This window comes from Ranitomeya imitator, chromosome 3, assembly GCF_032444005.1.
Source record: "Ranitomeya imitator isolate aRanImi1 chromosome 3, aRanImi1.pri, whole genome shotgun sequence".
Classification (NCBI taxonomy): domain Eukaryota; kingdom Metazoa; phylum Chordata; class Amphibia; order Anura; family Dendrobatidae; genus Ranitomeya; species Ranitomeya imitator.
The window spans coordinates 678,469,178-678,483,685 of record NC_091284.1 but is presented as its reverse complement, the minus strand read 5'-3'; the positions used below and the strand labels follow the sequence as shown (position 1 = coordinate 678,483,685).

The 14,508-nt window shown below is 43.3% G+C and overlaps 1 protein-coding gene across 8 annotated transcripts in view; it reads right to left on the bottom strand.

Moving 5' to 3' along the window:
* The window catches only part of ANKRD52 (ankyrin repeat domain 52), a 130,107-nt gene that overhangs the window by 55,233 nt on the left and 60,366 nt on the right, over nt 1-14,508 (bottom strand). For 5 of the 8 annotated variants that reach the window (XM_069758389.1, XM_069758390.1, XM_069758391.1 and 2 more), the window contains exons 6-13: nt 12,537-12,624; nt 11,986-12,128; nt 11,657-11,869; nt 6,614-6,888; nt 6,327-6,409; nt 6,121-6,238; nt 4,360-4,428; nt 2,239-2,379 (exon numbers count right to left, since the gene is read on the bottom strand). In XM_069758389.1, coding sequence (XP_069614490.1) covers nt 2,239-2,379; nt 4,360-4,428; nt 6,121-6,238; nt 6,327-6,409; nt 6,614-6,888; nt 11,657-11,869; nt 11,986-12,128; nt 12,537-12,624 — 1,130 coding nt within the window. The remainder of the gene's footprint in view (nt 1-2,238; nt 2,380-4,359; nt 4,429-6,120; nt 6,239-6,326; nt 6,410-6,613; nt 6,889-11,656; nt 11,870-11,985; nt 12,129-12,536; nt 12,625-14,508) is intronic. The other 3 variants (XM_069758392.1, XM_069758393.1, XM_069758396.1) reach the window with 1 other exon arrangement.

The window sequence follows — 14,508 nt, the reverse complement described above, 5'->3', positions numbered from 1 at the left end:
CCAGCACCCGAGGGACTGGTGAAGGAGCGACATAGGGAATAGCCATCTCTACTTCAACCGGGCACCCCATAATAGGGTTCCGAGGAAGGAGCCATGCCAGGAGTCTCACAGGAGACCCACTTTTCTTCATCTGTAATCCGTCGGAAAAAAAACGGAGTAAAAAAATCTTAGGTGTGCATCCTATGTGATACTAAGCAAAAACTGGAGAAGGCCGATGCCGTCCAGGGGTGTATACTGCAGAGGAGGAGCCACAGTTAATATTTTTCTGATTATGCATAGTGTCGCCTCCTAGTGGACAGCAGCATAACACCCATGGTCCGGTGTCCCCCAATGAGACGACAGAGTAAGAACCTTTTATATTTCTCCAGCGCTGTATGGAAATATCCTCGGTCCGATCCGATGGGCGTTGGTTCTGGGCCCTCTCCCCACCCCAAATCGGCATGCTGTATGCATTCCGCTCTGTGAATAGCGTTGTTCGAGTTCAGGCCCGCGCGTGTGCCTTCAAATTGCCTTCTGCGCGTGCGCAGTATGCTTTGCCCAACTGCAGGCAAAGCCGAAAAGCATTAGTGCTTCACTCTTGAAGCTCGGAGAGACTTCCTGCATTTACACTGGGAAATACCACTGTGTGGGGAAAAGGATTGTGAGCAGCATGTCCTCATATTGCTACATATGTTGCTGCATGCAGTATAACAGATTCCTGTGTTATGGAGCAGCAGGAGAAATACTAGAACAAACATCTATAGAGGGAAAACCTATCACAACTTCTTCTCAGTGTATGTCCTGGGCTATGTGTATGTAGAGAAACACTCAGCAAGCCATTAAAAGATGATATGTCCCCTCCTCCCTATCGATTTATAAGCACCCATTCCTCTTCTGGTAGATTAAGCTTTTAGAAGCATCCATGTCCTCTCATGGGCAAGAATATTTTTGCCCAATATGCAGTACTACTGAATTCACTTGAAAATTATGGGGTTATCCAGTCAGAAGATATTTATGACCTACCCATGGGATAAGTCATCAATATCAGATTAGTGTTCGAGAGCCATATAATCACATGTAGAGCCATTCTCCGTTCTCTTTGGCTGTGCATAGACTTGCCAATGGAACCAAATGTACGCTTTCAGATCTGGGCTATATGCCGTGTGCCGTTTTATGGGGTTGTCTCCTTTCAAATAATATCACTTCAACAGTTTATATTTTACTCACCTGACCGGTGCGCCCAGCTGTCTCTCCACCATTGCCAGATTCCTTGTTGATCGACTGCAGTGGTGACGCAATGTTGTTAGCGCTGCAGACAATCACGGAGCTCAGCAGTTCTACCTATGTAGACAACACAAGCTCCAGAGCTCAGTCATTGACTGCAGTGCTGTTGAAATAACTTCATCATTGCAGCGAGAGGCAGCGGAGGACATTGGGAGTGTAATTGAAAGCTTGCTTTGTTTACATTTTTGTGTTCCTCAGCCTTTAGAACAATCTTTGAAAGGGGACAAACCCTTGAAATATGAAATCAAATGTAGATGATATCAAGGGACCCTCACAACCCCTTCTATAGGGAATGGCAATACGTTAAGCAAGGCAACTTCTGCTTTGACAGTGTACCATATTTAACTTAAAGATTACTTCTCATTTTATAACACCAGTATGGCTAAATCAATATAGCTGTGTTTAGTTTGTGAAAATGAAGGAAGGTAGCAAAGAAAGCTCTAAATGGACAGTAGCAATGCATTGTCTGGAATGCTATCTGACTTAAAGGGGTTTTCCCACGAACAAAAAAGTGCGTTTTAATAGATGTTGGAATAACTCTTATAAATGGGCCACTGCTGTGTACTGTGAACACTTTACTTCAAAAGAAAGAATGAGCTGCAATTCCATACGGTCATGTCTGTACACTTTTGTTTTCTCCTCCCCTGCTGCCCAGGATCTGTGGTATGATCGGACCATATTCATCCATGGTCAGACAGTCATTACACAGTAAACAACAGGGGCACATTTATGAGATTATCTCAGCACAGGAACATTTTAAACACAACCAAATGTGGAAATTATTATTCCAAGATCTAGTGATTAAAATGAACTATTGTTTGTGAGGGAAAACCCCTTTAAGGACTTGAGCACTATGGAAAACTGTATAGAACAATAATTGTGAATACAATGCTTAGTTCGAATCACACATATGAAGAACATTGTGAAAAATACAAAGTAAAAGTCATCAAATGTATATATTCAATACGCACTCACCTTCTATAGGTATCTGAAGCAGCAGCATAGTGTAGGGGAGTGCAGCCTTTGGAGTCTGCCACATTAACACTGGCTCCAGCCGTGACTAGAGTCACTGTGCACTGGTAGCTGCCATTGGCAGCAGCATAATGCAGCGGTGTCCTACAAGGTGAAAACCAATGTTATTGGTTGAATTGTTCAGATGCTCTCATAGTGAGTGAACAAAGGTGTGTTAATGCTGCAGTTAAATACGCACGCCCATCAACATTTTCATCCTCTTAATATATTGCATTCATATTATATAGCACTGTGTACTTACAATTGCTCATTTTGCTCTTCTACCCAGCTAATTCTTCTATTTTTCCATTAGGTCTATGACATCATGCAATTAAAAACTGACTAGCTGAATCCTTATAAGCTCTATGTAGAAACTGGAGGTCAGTTTTCCCTTGTATGAGTCATCAGTCACTGCAAAAGTCCCTGGCAGGGGTGACCAGCTGGGTCAGGTGAAGAGGGGAAGGATTTATGCAGGGACAAGAGACTTCCTGTTTCTACATAGAGTAGTGATATCCGTATTGCCTCAGTTGTTTTTGCACACTCATCTATTTTAAAGGACTGAAGGAGGTAAATTATCTGAACTTTTATAAATTTACAGGTTCTTGAGAATAGATAAGTGAAAAATGGATGAAACAGATCTCATGAGACTGTTATTAGTATTGGAGATATGTATAGAGAACGGAAGACATGTAACAGGTGCATCTCACAAAATTATCAGTTCTTCTATACAAAAAGTGAAACTCAGAATATAGGGTCATTACAAACAGAGTGATCCATTTCAAGTGTTTATTTCTGTTAATGTTGATGATTATTAAATAGATAAACGTGTGCACAGCTTGTGGAGTGTGGTGCCCAGATAGGTTCCAACACCTTAGTAATATGAAATGAAACCTGGCACTCAACTTGTACGTGAAAGCGGTTTTATTTACCAGCAACAAAAAAATGTTTCGGTCGTTAATCTGACCTTCATCAGTTACGTATAGATAGTGTTGTTTATAGTGAGTGTACGCTCCTGTGAGCGAAGGGCTATGTTTTCCCTGTTATGTGTTCCCTGTCTGAGACCAGCGGTGGACACAGTGTCTCGTCACATCACAAGCCAGCGGTTACCGGTCACATACCCGGTCTCTTCTCATAACAGGGAAAACACAGCCCTTTGCTCACAGGAGCGTACACTCACTATAAACAACACTATCTATACATAACTGATGAAGGTCAGATTAACGACCGAAACGTTTTTTTGTTGCTGGTAAATAAAACTGATTTCACGTACAAGTTGAGTGCCAGGTTTCATTTCATAATGTTGATGATTATGGCTTACAGCCAATGAAATCCCAAACGTCATTATCTCAGTAAATTAGAATACTTTATAACACCAGCTTAAAAATTATTTTAAAATCCAAAATGTTGGCCTACTGAAATGTATGTTCAGTAAATGCACTCAATACTTGGTTGGAGCTCCTTTTGCATCAATTAGCAGTCCTCCCCATGATTGTGGAGCAAACAGACTAAGGAACCTTTTTAAATACTTAGGAAGCCTTTGCAGGTGAGTTTTGTTATTCCAATTTACTGAGATAATGACTTTTGGGTTTTCATTGGCTGTAAGCCATAATCATCAACATTAATAGAAAAACACTTGAAACAGATCACTGTTTGTAATGACTATAATAGAGTTTCACTTTTTGTATTGAAGAACTAAAATAAATTAACTTTATGATGACATTCTAATTTTGTGAGAGGCACCTGTAGCATGTCTTCCGTGCTCTATACGTATCTCCAAATACTAATGACAGCGTCTGCTCTACAAAACGGATGAAAAGACATGCATCATGTCTCACGGACTGAAGACGCTAATTTGCTTCTAAAAAAAAAAAGTGTAAGAATCAATGAAAAAGTGTGGGTCTGTGTGCAAGAGGGGAAAAAAAACAAACAAACAAAAAAAAAAAAAACAGTTGACTGACAGGTACAATGGATGAAGGCATGCAGCCTAAGAATATAGACAAAAGACATTACACTTTCAGACAATCCTGGCAGAGCTATTCAGCATTCACTCACATCAATCCCAGTATGCACCAGATTTGCGCTTACCTTCCAAATTTATCTTGTCTCATCAACTCAGCGCCGCTGCTTGCCAGCAAATTAAGACATTCAACATTTCTGCAAAACAGAAAAAGAAGTCTAAAACATATTCACTATTACACAGAAAATGGTAACATTTCTGCTATATGTCAATGTTTACTTTACAATATGCAGAAGACCAAAAAATAATCATACAGAAAAGTATTGTAGAATGAATTTAGGTTGAATCCACAGGGTTCTTTTTTGTTCAATATGATTTTACAGTTTCATTCCCCCCTAAAAGGCTGTGGCTACACGTTACTTTACAGGGGTTGTCCACTACTAGGATAATCCCTTCTCAGTCTGAATGTTTGCCTCGATAACATATACCTGTACACGCGTTCCCTGGGCTCACGTGAGGCTGTTAAATCACATGAACTCTGCACCCAATCAGCGCCGCCTTCAGGCGAACAAGTAATCAGGAGGAAGTCATCGCTGCGGCTGGCCGTTCACTTCCTCTTGATTACTAGAAGCTAGTGCTGATTGGGAGCAGGGCTCACTTATCCTCACGTGAGCTCAGGGTTTGCGAAGCAAGATGCCGCTGAAATCGCACCGGAGTATAAGTGCATTTTAATGGGAGCAAACATTTAGATTGAGAAGGGAGTGTCCTAGTAGTGGACAACCATTTTAAAATGGAACCTGTCATGTAATATAACACTATTAACCTGTAGATATGGGGTTAATCTGCCGGTTAATAGCGTTCTGACGCTTTCGAGAGGAAATTAACTTTAACCTCCCCGGTACCCAGGTAGTGTCCAGCTTCCAGTCATAGGGGTGGCTTCCGGGAGCTTCAGTAACCTCTCCGTGAATAGAGAGCGGCGGCTGTAAACCCATCCCTGGTACTGAGTGACAGCTGGCTCGGCATTAGGGCCGGCTGTCCGCCAATGCCAGGGGCGTGGTTACAACCGCTCTCTATACACAGAGCGGTAACTGAAATAATGACAGAACAGACGCTATGACTAGAAGCTGGAATGCTGCCGGGGGAAATAAAGTTAATTTCCTCCTGGCAGCGGGGCTCTCAGTGCTGGCGCTGGTGTCAGACAGCTATTAACTTGCAGATTTAGAGCATTATTTTATATGGCCAGTTCCCATTAACAACAAGCAACATACATGTACATCGATTGTCAGGAGTGGATGAAAATAGAGCGGGTTCAGAATCCAAATGCGCACCATCCCTGGCAGAAGATGGATGTGTTATTCAGTCATCCTATTCCTTCAATAGCAGCAAGGGGAGCAAAACTCCGAACACAGCTGTAAACCTGTGGAATGCCACCGTGATTCTCAGTGTGCAGCCTGGGGTAAACTTAGTTCTAACACATTCATAGAGGCAACTGCGGGGAACTGATGGATTGCCCCGAAAGCTCAGGGCCTGCTGCAGATCCCAGATAAAACTGTGCTCCTTTAAGAAGAGCATAATTTGTGCTACACTATTCGTGCCCTTAAGGGGACCAACACACAAAAAAAACAAACAAAAAACTAGATAGATAGATAGATAGATAGATAGATAGATTTCTATTGCATTTACATTTAGCTGATGGGCAAAAACTGTACTTAAAAAAAACAAAAAAAAAACACACACACGAAGAGCCAGAACTGCGCTTTTTGATCACCACAACGCCGCAAAAATAGCAATCTACCCCCAAAATGTTGTAGGTAAAAACATCTGGTCACCCTGCAGGAGGGGGGGGACCCACTGTTCTTACATGGTGTCAAAGTCTCTTCATGACTCACCCTCCTGAAGCAGCAGCGTGGAGGCAGGTCCTCCCGAGGTTGTCAGGAGTGTTGATATCAAAGCCGGCAGATAGCACATGTTCATTGCTCAATGAGGCCACTATGCTGTACAACTGACCTAGATGGGGGAAATGCATTATATGGGTAAAAAGGCTGCACATGTTCATTGATTTATTACTTAGAATTATACAAGGTTGGTCATTTACCTGTGGAAAGTAGCTTTCGACAACAGTCTGAGAACCCGAACAGAACAGCTAAGTGCAGGGGAAACATACCATGAACACCACGCCTGTAACAAAGACCATGATTAACACTCAGCTCTTCATGAGATGTGAATAGTTTACATGCGTGCCTCTGACATTTCATGCTCATCCACGTCAATGAACGTACTGTGCCATCGACTATTTCTGTTATGCTTTCAAGCAGAGCACTAAGAAGGAAACGTTCCTATTCTCCAGCTAGTCTACCTGACTGATGTCTTGGGCGACCTCACCTTGCAGTATCAGCACCATTGGTCATCAATGTACTTATTAGCAGCTCGTGTCCATATCTAGCAGCAACATGCAGAGGAGTATTGCCATATTTATCAGCACAGTCAATTTCACCACCTGGGGAGAACATGGCAGAAGTAATGTCCGCTAATTGAGTATTACATAAGCAGATGGTGATGGGAATGAAGGGAAACTTACCATTTTGAATTAAAATTTGGGAACGTGTAAATCTTCCATGTATGGCAGCCATGTGTAAGGGGCTCTTCCCTTCTTTACTCTGTACAAGTGAGGGGGGAAAACAAAAAAAAAAGTATTTTTCAGACATTTTTTAACCCACTTTCAGGACTTGAATCTATGATTGCTTGTTCTATGCACTTCAATAGTGTAAATGATGGCCTGCGGATGCCCGTCACAAAAGTACCAATATGACAATCATGATGACCTTCAATACTGTCACAGGGAAACCGATGGGAGTCACTGCGGGTACAACGGTGATGGCTCCATTTAAGTGCCAGTGTCTGTGATTGACAGTGATGTCTACATAGTTAACCCCTTAAGCCCCGAGGGTGGTTTGCACGTTAATGACCGGGCCAATTTTTACAATTCTGACCACTGTCCCTTTATGAGGTTATAACTCTGGAACGCTTCAACGGATCTTGGCGATTCTGACATTGTTTTCTCGTGACATATTGTACTTCATTTTAGTGGTAACATTTATTCGATATAACTTGCGTTTATTTGTGAAAAAAACGGAAATTTGGCGAAAATTTAGAAAATTTCGCAATTTTCCAACTTTAAATTTTTATGCCCTTAAATCACAGAGATATGTCACACAAAATACTTAATAAGTAACCTTTCCCACACGTCTCCTTTACATCAGCACAATTTTGGAACAAAAATTTTTTTTTGTTAGGGAGTTATAAGGGTTAAAAGTTGACCAGCAATTTCTCATTTTTACAACACCTTTTTTTTAGGGACCACATCTCATTTGATGTCATTTTGAGGGGTCTATATGATAGGAAATAACCAAGTGTGACACCATTCTAAAAACTGCACCCCTCAAGGTGCTCAAAACCACATTCAAGAAGTTTATTAACCCTTCAGGGGTTTCACAGGAATTTTTGGAATGTTTAAATAAAAATGAATATTTAACTTTTTTTCACACAAAATTTATTTCAGCTCCAATTTGTTTTATTTTACCAAGGGTAACAGGATAAAATGGATGCCAAACATTGTTGTACAATCTGTACTGAGTACGCTGATACCCCATATGTGGGGGTAAACCACTGTTTGGGCGCATGGCAGAGCTCGGAAGGAAAGGAGCGCCATTTGACTTTTCAATGCAAAATTGACAGGAATTGAGATGGGACGCCATGTTGCGTTTGGAGAGCCCCTCATGTGCCTAAACATTGAAAACCCCCACAAGTGACACCATTTTGGAAAGTAGACACCCTAAGGAACTTATCTAGATGTGTGGTGACCACTTTGGCCCACCAATTGCTTCACAGAAGTTTATAATGCAGAGCCGTAAAAATAAAAAATAATATTTTTTCACAAAAATGATCTTTTCGCCCCCAATTTTTTATTTTCCCAAGAGTAAGAGAAGAAATTGGACCTCAAAAATTGTTGGCCAGTTTGTCCTGAGTACGCTGATACCCCATATATGGGTGTAAACCATTGTTTGGGCGTATGGCAGAGCTCGGAAGGGAAGGAGCGCCATTTTACTTTTCAATGCAAAATTGACTGGAATTGAGATGGGATGCCATGTTGCGTTTGGAGAGCCCCTGATGTGCCTAAACATTGAAATCCCCACAAGTGACACCATTTTGGAAAGTAGACCCCTTAAGGAACTTATCTAGAGGTGTGGTGAGCACTTTGACCCAACACGTGCTTCACAGAAGTTTATAATGCAGAGCCGTAAAAATAAAAAATCATATTTTTTCACAAAAATAATCTTTTCGCCACCAATTTTTTATTTTCCCAAGGGTAAGAGAAGAAATTAGACCACAAAAGTTGTTGTGCAATTTGTCCTGAGTGCGACGATACCCCATATGTGGGGGTAAACCACTGTTTGGGCGCATGGCAGAGCTCGGAAGGGAAGGAGCGCCATTTGACTTTTCAATGCAAAATTGACTGGAATTAAGATGGGACGCCATGTTGGTTTGGAGAGCCCCTGATATGCCTAAACATTAAAACCCCCCACAAGTGACACCATTTTGGAAACTAGACCCCCTAAGGAACTTATCTAGATGTGTTTTGAGAGCTTTGAACCCCCAAGTGTTTCACTACAGTGTATAACGCAGAGCCGTTAAAATAATTTTTTTTTTTTTTTCCGCAAAAATTAATTTTTAGCCCCCAGTTTTGTATTTTCACAAGGGTAACAGAATAAATTGGACCCCAAAAGTTGTTGTCCAATTTGTCCTGAGTACGCTGATACCCCATATGTGGGGGGGAACCACTGTTTGGGTGCATGGCAGAGCTCGGAAGGGAAGGAGCGCCATTTGGAATGCAGACTTAGATGGATTGGTCTGCAGGCGTCACGTTGCATTTGCAGAGCCCCTGATGTACCCAAACAGTAGAAACCACCCACAAGTGACCTCATATTGGAAACTAGACCTCCCACGGAACTTATCTAGATGTGTTGTGAAAACTTTGAACCCCCAAGTGTTTCACTACAGTTTACAACGCAGAGCCGTGAAAATAAAAAATCCTTTTTTTTCCCACAAAAATGATTTTTAGCCCCCCAAATTTTTATTTTCCCAAGGATAACAAGAGAACTTGAACCCAAAAAGTTGTTGTCCAATTTGTCTCGAGTACGATGATACCCCATATGTTGGGGTAAACCCCTGTTTGGGCGCACGGGAGAGCTCGGAAGTGAAGGAGCACTGTTTTACTTTTTCAATGCAGAATTGGCTGGAATTGAGATCGGACGCCATGTCGCGTTTGAAGAGCCCCTGATGTGCCTAAACAGTGGAAACCCCCCAATTATAAATGAAACCCTAATCCAAACGCACCCCTAACCCTAATCCCAACTGTAACCCTAACCACACCTCTAACCCTGACACACCCCTAATTCTAATCCCAACCGTAAATGTAATCCAAACCCTAACCCTAGCCCTAGCCCTAATGGGAAAATGGAAATAAATACATTTTTTTTAATTTTATTATTTTTCCCTAAGGCTAGGTTCACATTGCGTTAGGGAAATCCGTTTAGCACTAGCGGATTGCGCTAACGCAATGTCTTTTTAGGTGTCGTGTTTAGTGGTCGCGTTAACGTCCCTGCTCGGGGATCGGACCTCGGGCGCGCCGCGGACGCTGCAAGCAGCGTCTGAGGCGTGCCACAAAAGAATGGCACCTTGCTAGCGCGAGCCGAAAATGGCATGCTCTAGCGATGCGCTACACCCGAAAATCACATTGCTGTCAATGGTTGTGCTAACGGACCCGTTGCACGGCGTTGTGACATTTTCGCCGTGCAACGCTGTCCGTTAGCGTTAACCCATTAACGCAATGTGAACCTAGCCTAACTAAGGGGGTGATGAAGGGGGGTTTGATTTACTTTTATAGCGTTTTTTATATCGGATTTTTATGATTGGCAGCCGTCACACACTAAAAGACGCTTTTTATAGCAAAAAAGTTTTTGCGTCTCCACATTTTGAGACCTATAATTTTTCCATATTTTGGTCCACAGAGTCATGTGAGGTCTTGTTTTTTTGCGGGACGAGTTGACGCTTTTATCGGTTACATTTTCGGACACGTGACAGTTTTTGATCGCTTTTTATTCCGATTTTTTGTGAGGCAGAATGACCAAAAACCAGCTATTCATGAATTTCTTTTGGGGGAGGCGTTTATACCGTTCTGCGTTTGGTAAAATTGATGAAGCAGTTTTATTCTTCGGGTCAGTACGATTACAGCGATACCTCATTTATATCATTTTTTTTATGTTTTGGCGCTTTTATACGATAAAAGCTATTTTATAGAAAAAATAATTATTTTGGCATCGCTTTATTCTGAGGACTATAACTTTTTTATTTTTTTGGTTATGATGCTATATGGCGGCTCATTTTTTGCGGGACAAGATGACGCTTTCAGAGGTACCATGGTTATTTATATCCGTCTTTTTGATCGCGTGTTATTCCACTTTTTGTTCAGCGTTATGATAATAAAGCGTTGTTTTTTGGCTCGTTTTTTTTTTTTCTTACGATGTTCACTGAAGGGGTTAACTAGTGGGCCAGTTTTATAGGTCGGGTCGTTACGGACGCGGCGATACTAAATATGTGTACTTTTATTTTTTTTTTTAGGTAAAGAAATGTATTTATGGGAATAATATTTTTTTTTTTTCTGCTTTATTTAGGATTTTTTTTTTTTTTTTTTACAAGTGTGGAATTTTTTTTTTTTACTTTTTCACTTTGTCCCAGGGGGGGACATCACAGATCACCGATCTGACAGTGTGCACAGCACTCTGTTAGATCGGTGATCTGACATACAGCCGGGCAGGATTAGAGCTGCAGCCTGATCCTGACCCGGAAGTGCTCCCTGCAGGACCCGGATGCAGCCCGGCGGCCATTTTGGATCCGGGGACTGCAGGGAGAAGACGCTCGGTACACGGTGAGTACATCACCGTGTACCGATCGTCTCAGGGAAGCCCGCAGGGAGCCGGGGGTTAATGTGCCGGGAGCGGTCCGTGACCGCTCCTGGCACATAGTGCCGGATGTCAGCTGCGATAGGCAGCTGACACCCGGCCGCGATCGGCCGCGCTCCCCCCGTGAGCGCGGCCGATCGCATATGACGTACTATCCCGTCACTGGGAATTAAGTCCCAGGTCACCTGGACGGGATAGTACGTCATATGGGATTAAGGGGTTAAACAGCAGTGATTGGGCTTTTCCCAGTTGCTGCAGTGCGGGTCAGCTTTGCAGTCGTTTCCATAAGTGTGGACCCCAGTGGCGACAAACTGTTCTATCCATGTGCATTAACGGGTTAAATGCCTATCTCCACCTGGACCCTTTTCACCTATTCAGCCCTCCCAAAACAAACTACAGCATGTACCTGGTAGTTGACATCAGCTCCATTGTTGACTAGCAGCTCCAGGCACAATGCCCCATTTGTAGAAACGGCAGCAAAGTGCAGAGGAGTGAAGCCCTTCTCATTGGGCTGGTTGACATTGGAGCCATAGTTGACTAGTTCGTTGGCCACGGCATCCTGACCCATGTAACAGGCAATATGCAGGGCAGTGTTTCCATAGCAATTGGGTTCATCGATCTGACAAGAAATGCAAATTAGCATTTTAGGCAGGCACTTCTTTTAATGTATTGCATAAACATCTATACTAAAAAAAAAAAAAAATTAAGCTCTATCAATAAAAAGCCATTTCTTACCTCCACACCGAGTTTTAACAAATACTTCACAATGTCTATCCTCCCTGTAGAAGCTGCCGCATGAAGGGGTGTATAACCGTGCTTATCTTTTGACATTGCATCAGCTCCCCAAGATATGAGCAGCTTTGTAATCTCCAGGTGTCCTAAACAGACAGTAAGAAATTATTATATTGATGATGGTTTATCAAGTCCTCAAGGTGCCACCCATAAATCATGGGTAAATCAAATCTGGCAGCTTTTTTGACTACCATTAGATATTTCATGGATGCTGGTGTCTTCCGCGGTCATAAGAATTTAGGTATATGAAAAGCGAAGACTAAAATATCTTGCCATCTCTAAACTTGGCAACCGCATGTTGTAGGGTTAAGCTATAACAGTGCTGACCTTATTTCAATTATAAATCATTGATATTGCATTAGAAGGGTCCAATCTCTTGCCGATCAGTTGATTGTAACCTCAGAGCCAGGGGCTCATCAAACACTGAGGAGGCCGCAATGCCATCAGTTCCAGGCTGGTTCGTGCATGCAATACTTAGAAGCAGCCATACGTACCAAGGTAAGATGCATACATGATGGGGTGCCGCTCCATTTTATCACAAATGCTGTGGTGTGCCCTTCTGTTTAAAAGCATTACCACAATCTGCAAAAAAAAAAAAAAATTTATATATATTTTTACATAATAAGAGTAATTCTGACAAGCGTGCCACAATGTTGTGCTAATGATTGTTTTCTGAAGGCTGAAATTGTACCAAAATGCTAAATGTCACCATCCAGTATGGACTAAAGTGAGCAGAGGCAGTTCTCCTTTGGTTTGAAGATCCGCCCAACTCTAAGGCTGGGTTCACATTGCGTTATGGTGGTCCGTTTAAAGGACCACGTTACACCGCGGTATAACGCGGTGTAACATAGTCCGTTAACGCCACCTCTGAAAGCAATGTTGGACGCATCGCTAGTGCACGCCCACAATGGGCGTGCGCTAGGGATGTGCCGTCATTGAGTGACGGACCCTGAGACGCGGGCTGCAACGTTTCCGGGTCAGTCACTGCTAGCGCAGATGGAGCTAGCAGATCCTCTATCTGCGCTAGCGATGTGCCAATGTCGGCACTTGCGTTACAGCAGCCCGTTAGCGTATGTGCTGAACGGGCTGCTGCTAACGCAATGTGAACCTGGCCTAAGGCTACTTTCACGCTAGCGTTGTTTGCTGTACGTCGCAATGCGTCGTTTTGGAGAAAAAACGCATCCTGCAAATGTGCCCGCATAGACTTACATTAGCTACGCATGGCCACACGTCGAATCCATCGTGCGACGGATGTGTCGTGTTTTGGCGGACCATCGGTACAAAAGTTACATGTAACCTTTTTTTGTGCGTCGAGTCCGCCATTTTCGACCGCGCATGCACGGCAAAGACTCCGCCCCCTCTTCCCCAGACCTTACAATGGGGCAGCGGATGCGTTGAAAAACTGCATCCACTGCCCCCATTGTTCATTTCTTTCACAACATGAGTCGGTACGTCGGCCCGACGCATAGTGACGGGCCCATACCGACGCAAGTGTGAAAGTAGCCTTATTCACATTATGTAAGAAACAACCGTGTAATAGATTGGCTTGTTGGAAAGGGAGTCAATAGGTTTATAATTCCTAATTTAATAATGATCGGTACGTGGAGTGGGGCGCTTTAAGTCTTGTGCAAATATATTAGTGTGGATACAGACTTCACATTAGAGGGAAAATTAAAACTTATGGGGCCTGGCAAGCATGAGCCTACAGTGTCCAGAGGGCGGTGCCAGACCTGACAAGTGTTCCAGTTCTTCTCAGTAAACCATGCCTCCACCACTCAGGTGGGCACTACTCTTAAGCATTCACATTTTGCATGTGGCCGAGCAGATTCTCTCCCTGCTGTGGTACGGTACAATCAGTGCGTCTTATTGCCCACAGCAGGGAGATAACCACAGATGCAGAAGGTGAAGCACATGTGCAAAATTGCAGTGCTGTAAGAATAGTGATGCGGTCAATACAGACCAAAGACGTAGTGTTAGGTAGGGTACAGGGATGACAGGGGGGAACACTGGCCAGGACTGGGACAACTGGTTATAGGATGTTTCGCCCCCAGCAGTTCGCCCCCGAGTACATCCTGTTCATGACGCCAAGTTGAGTCGCCCGCTAGGGCAGTGGGGTACTTGGTACCGGGTCCGGTACCTGAAGGGGACGTCACTGTGGCTGCGACTCGGTCTGTGGCCCTGGGTGCCCAAGTAAAGGGAAAGGTCTTTAAAAGGGAGTTTAAGAATAAAGTTTGCTCGTGAAGCCACCTGTGGTATTGGGTCAGTAGGGCCCAACACTGCTTAAAAGGGGTCCTCTTGCGTGATGGTATGGCAGCTGGATGGTATAACTTCCCACAGGTGAAGTAAATGTAGCCGGTGGCGAACTGCTGGGGGCGAACTGCTAGGGCAAAACATCCAAATTCCGGGACAGCTAATCTATATAAGCAAACATACATATTTTCTCCACAATGCAGAGTCAATCTATGG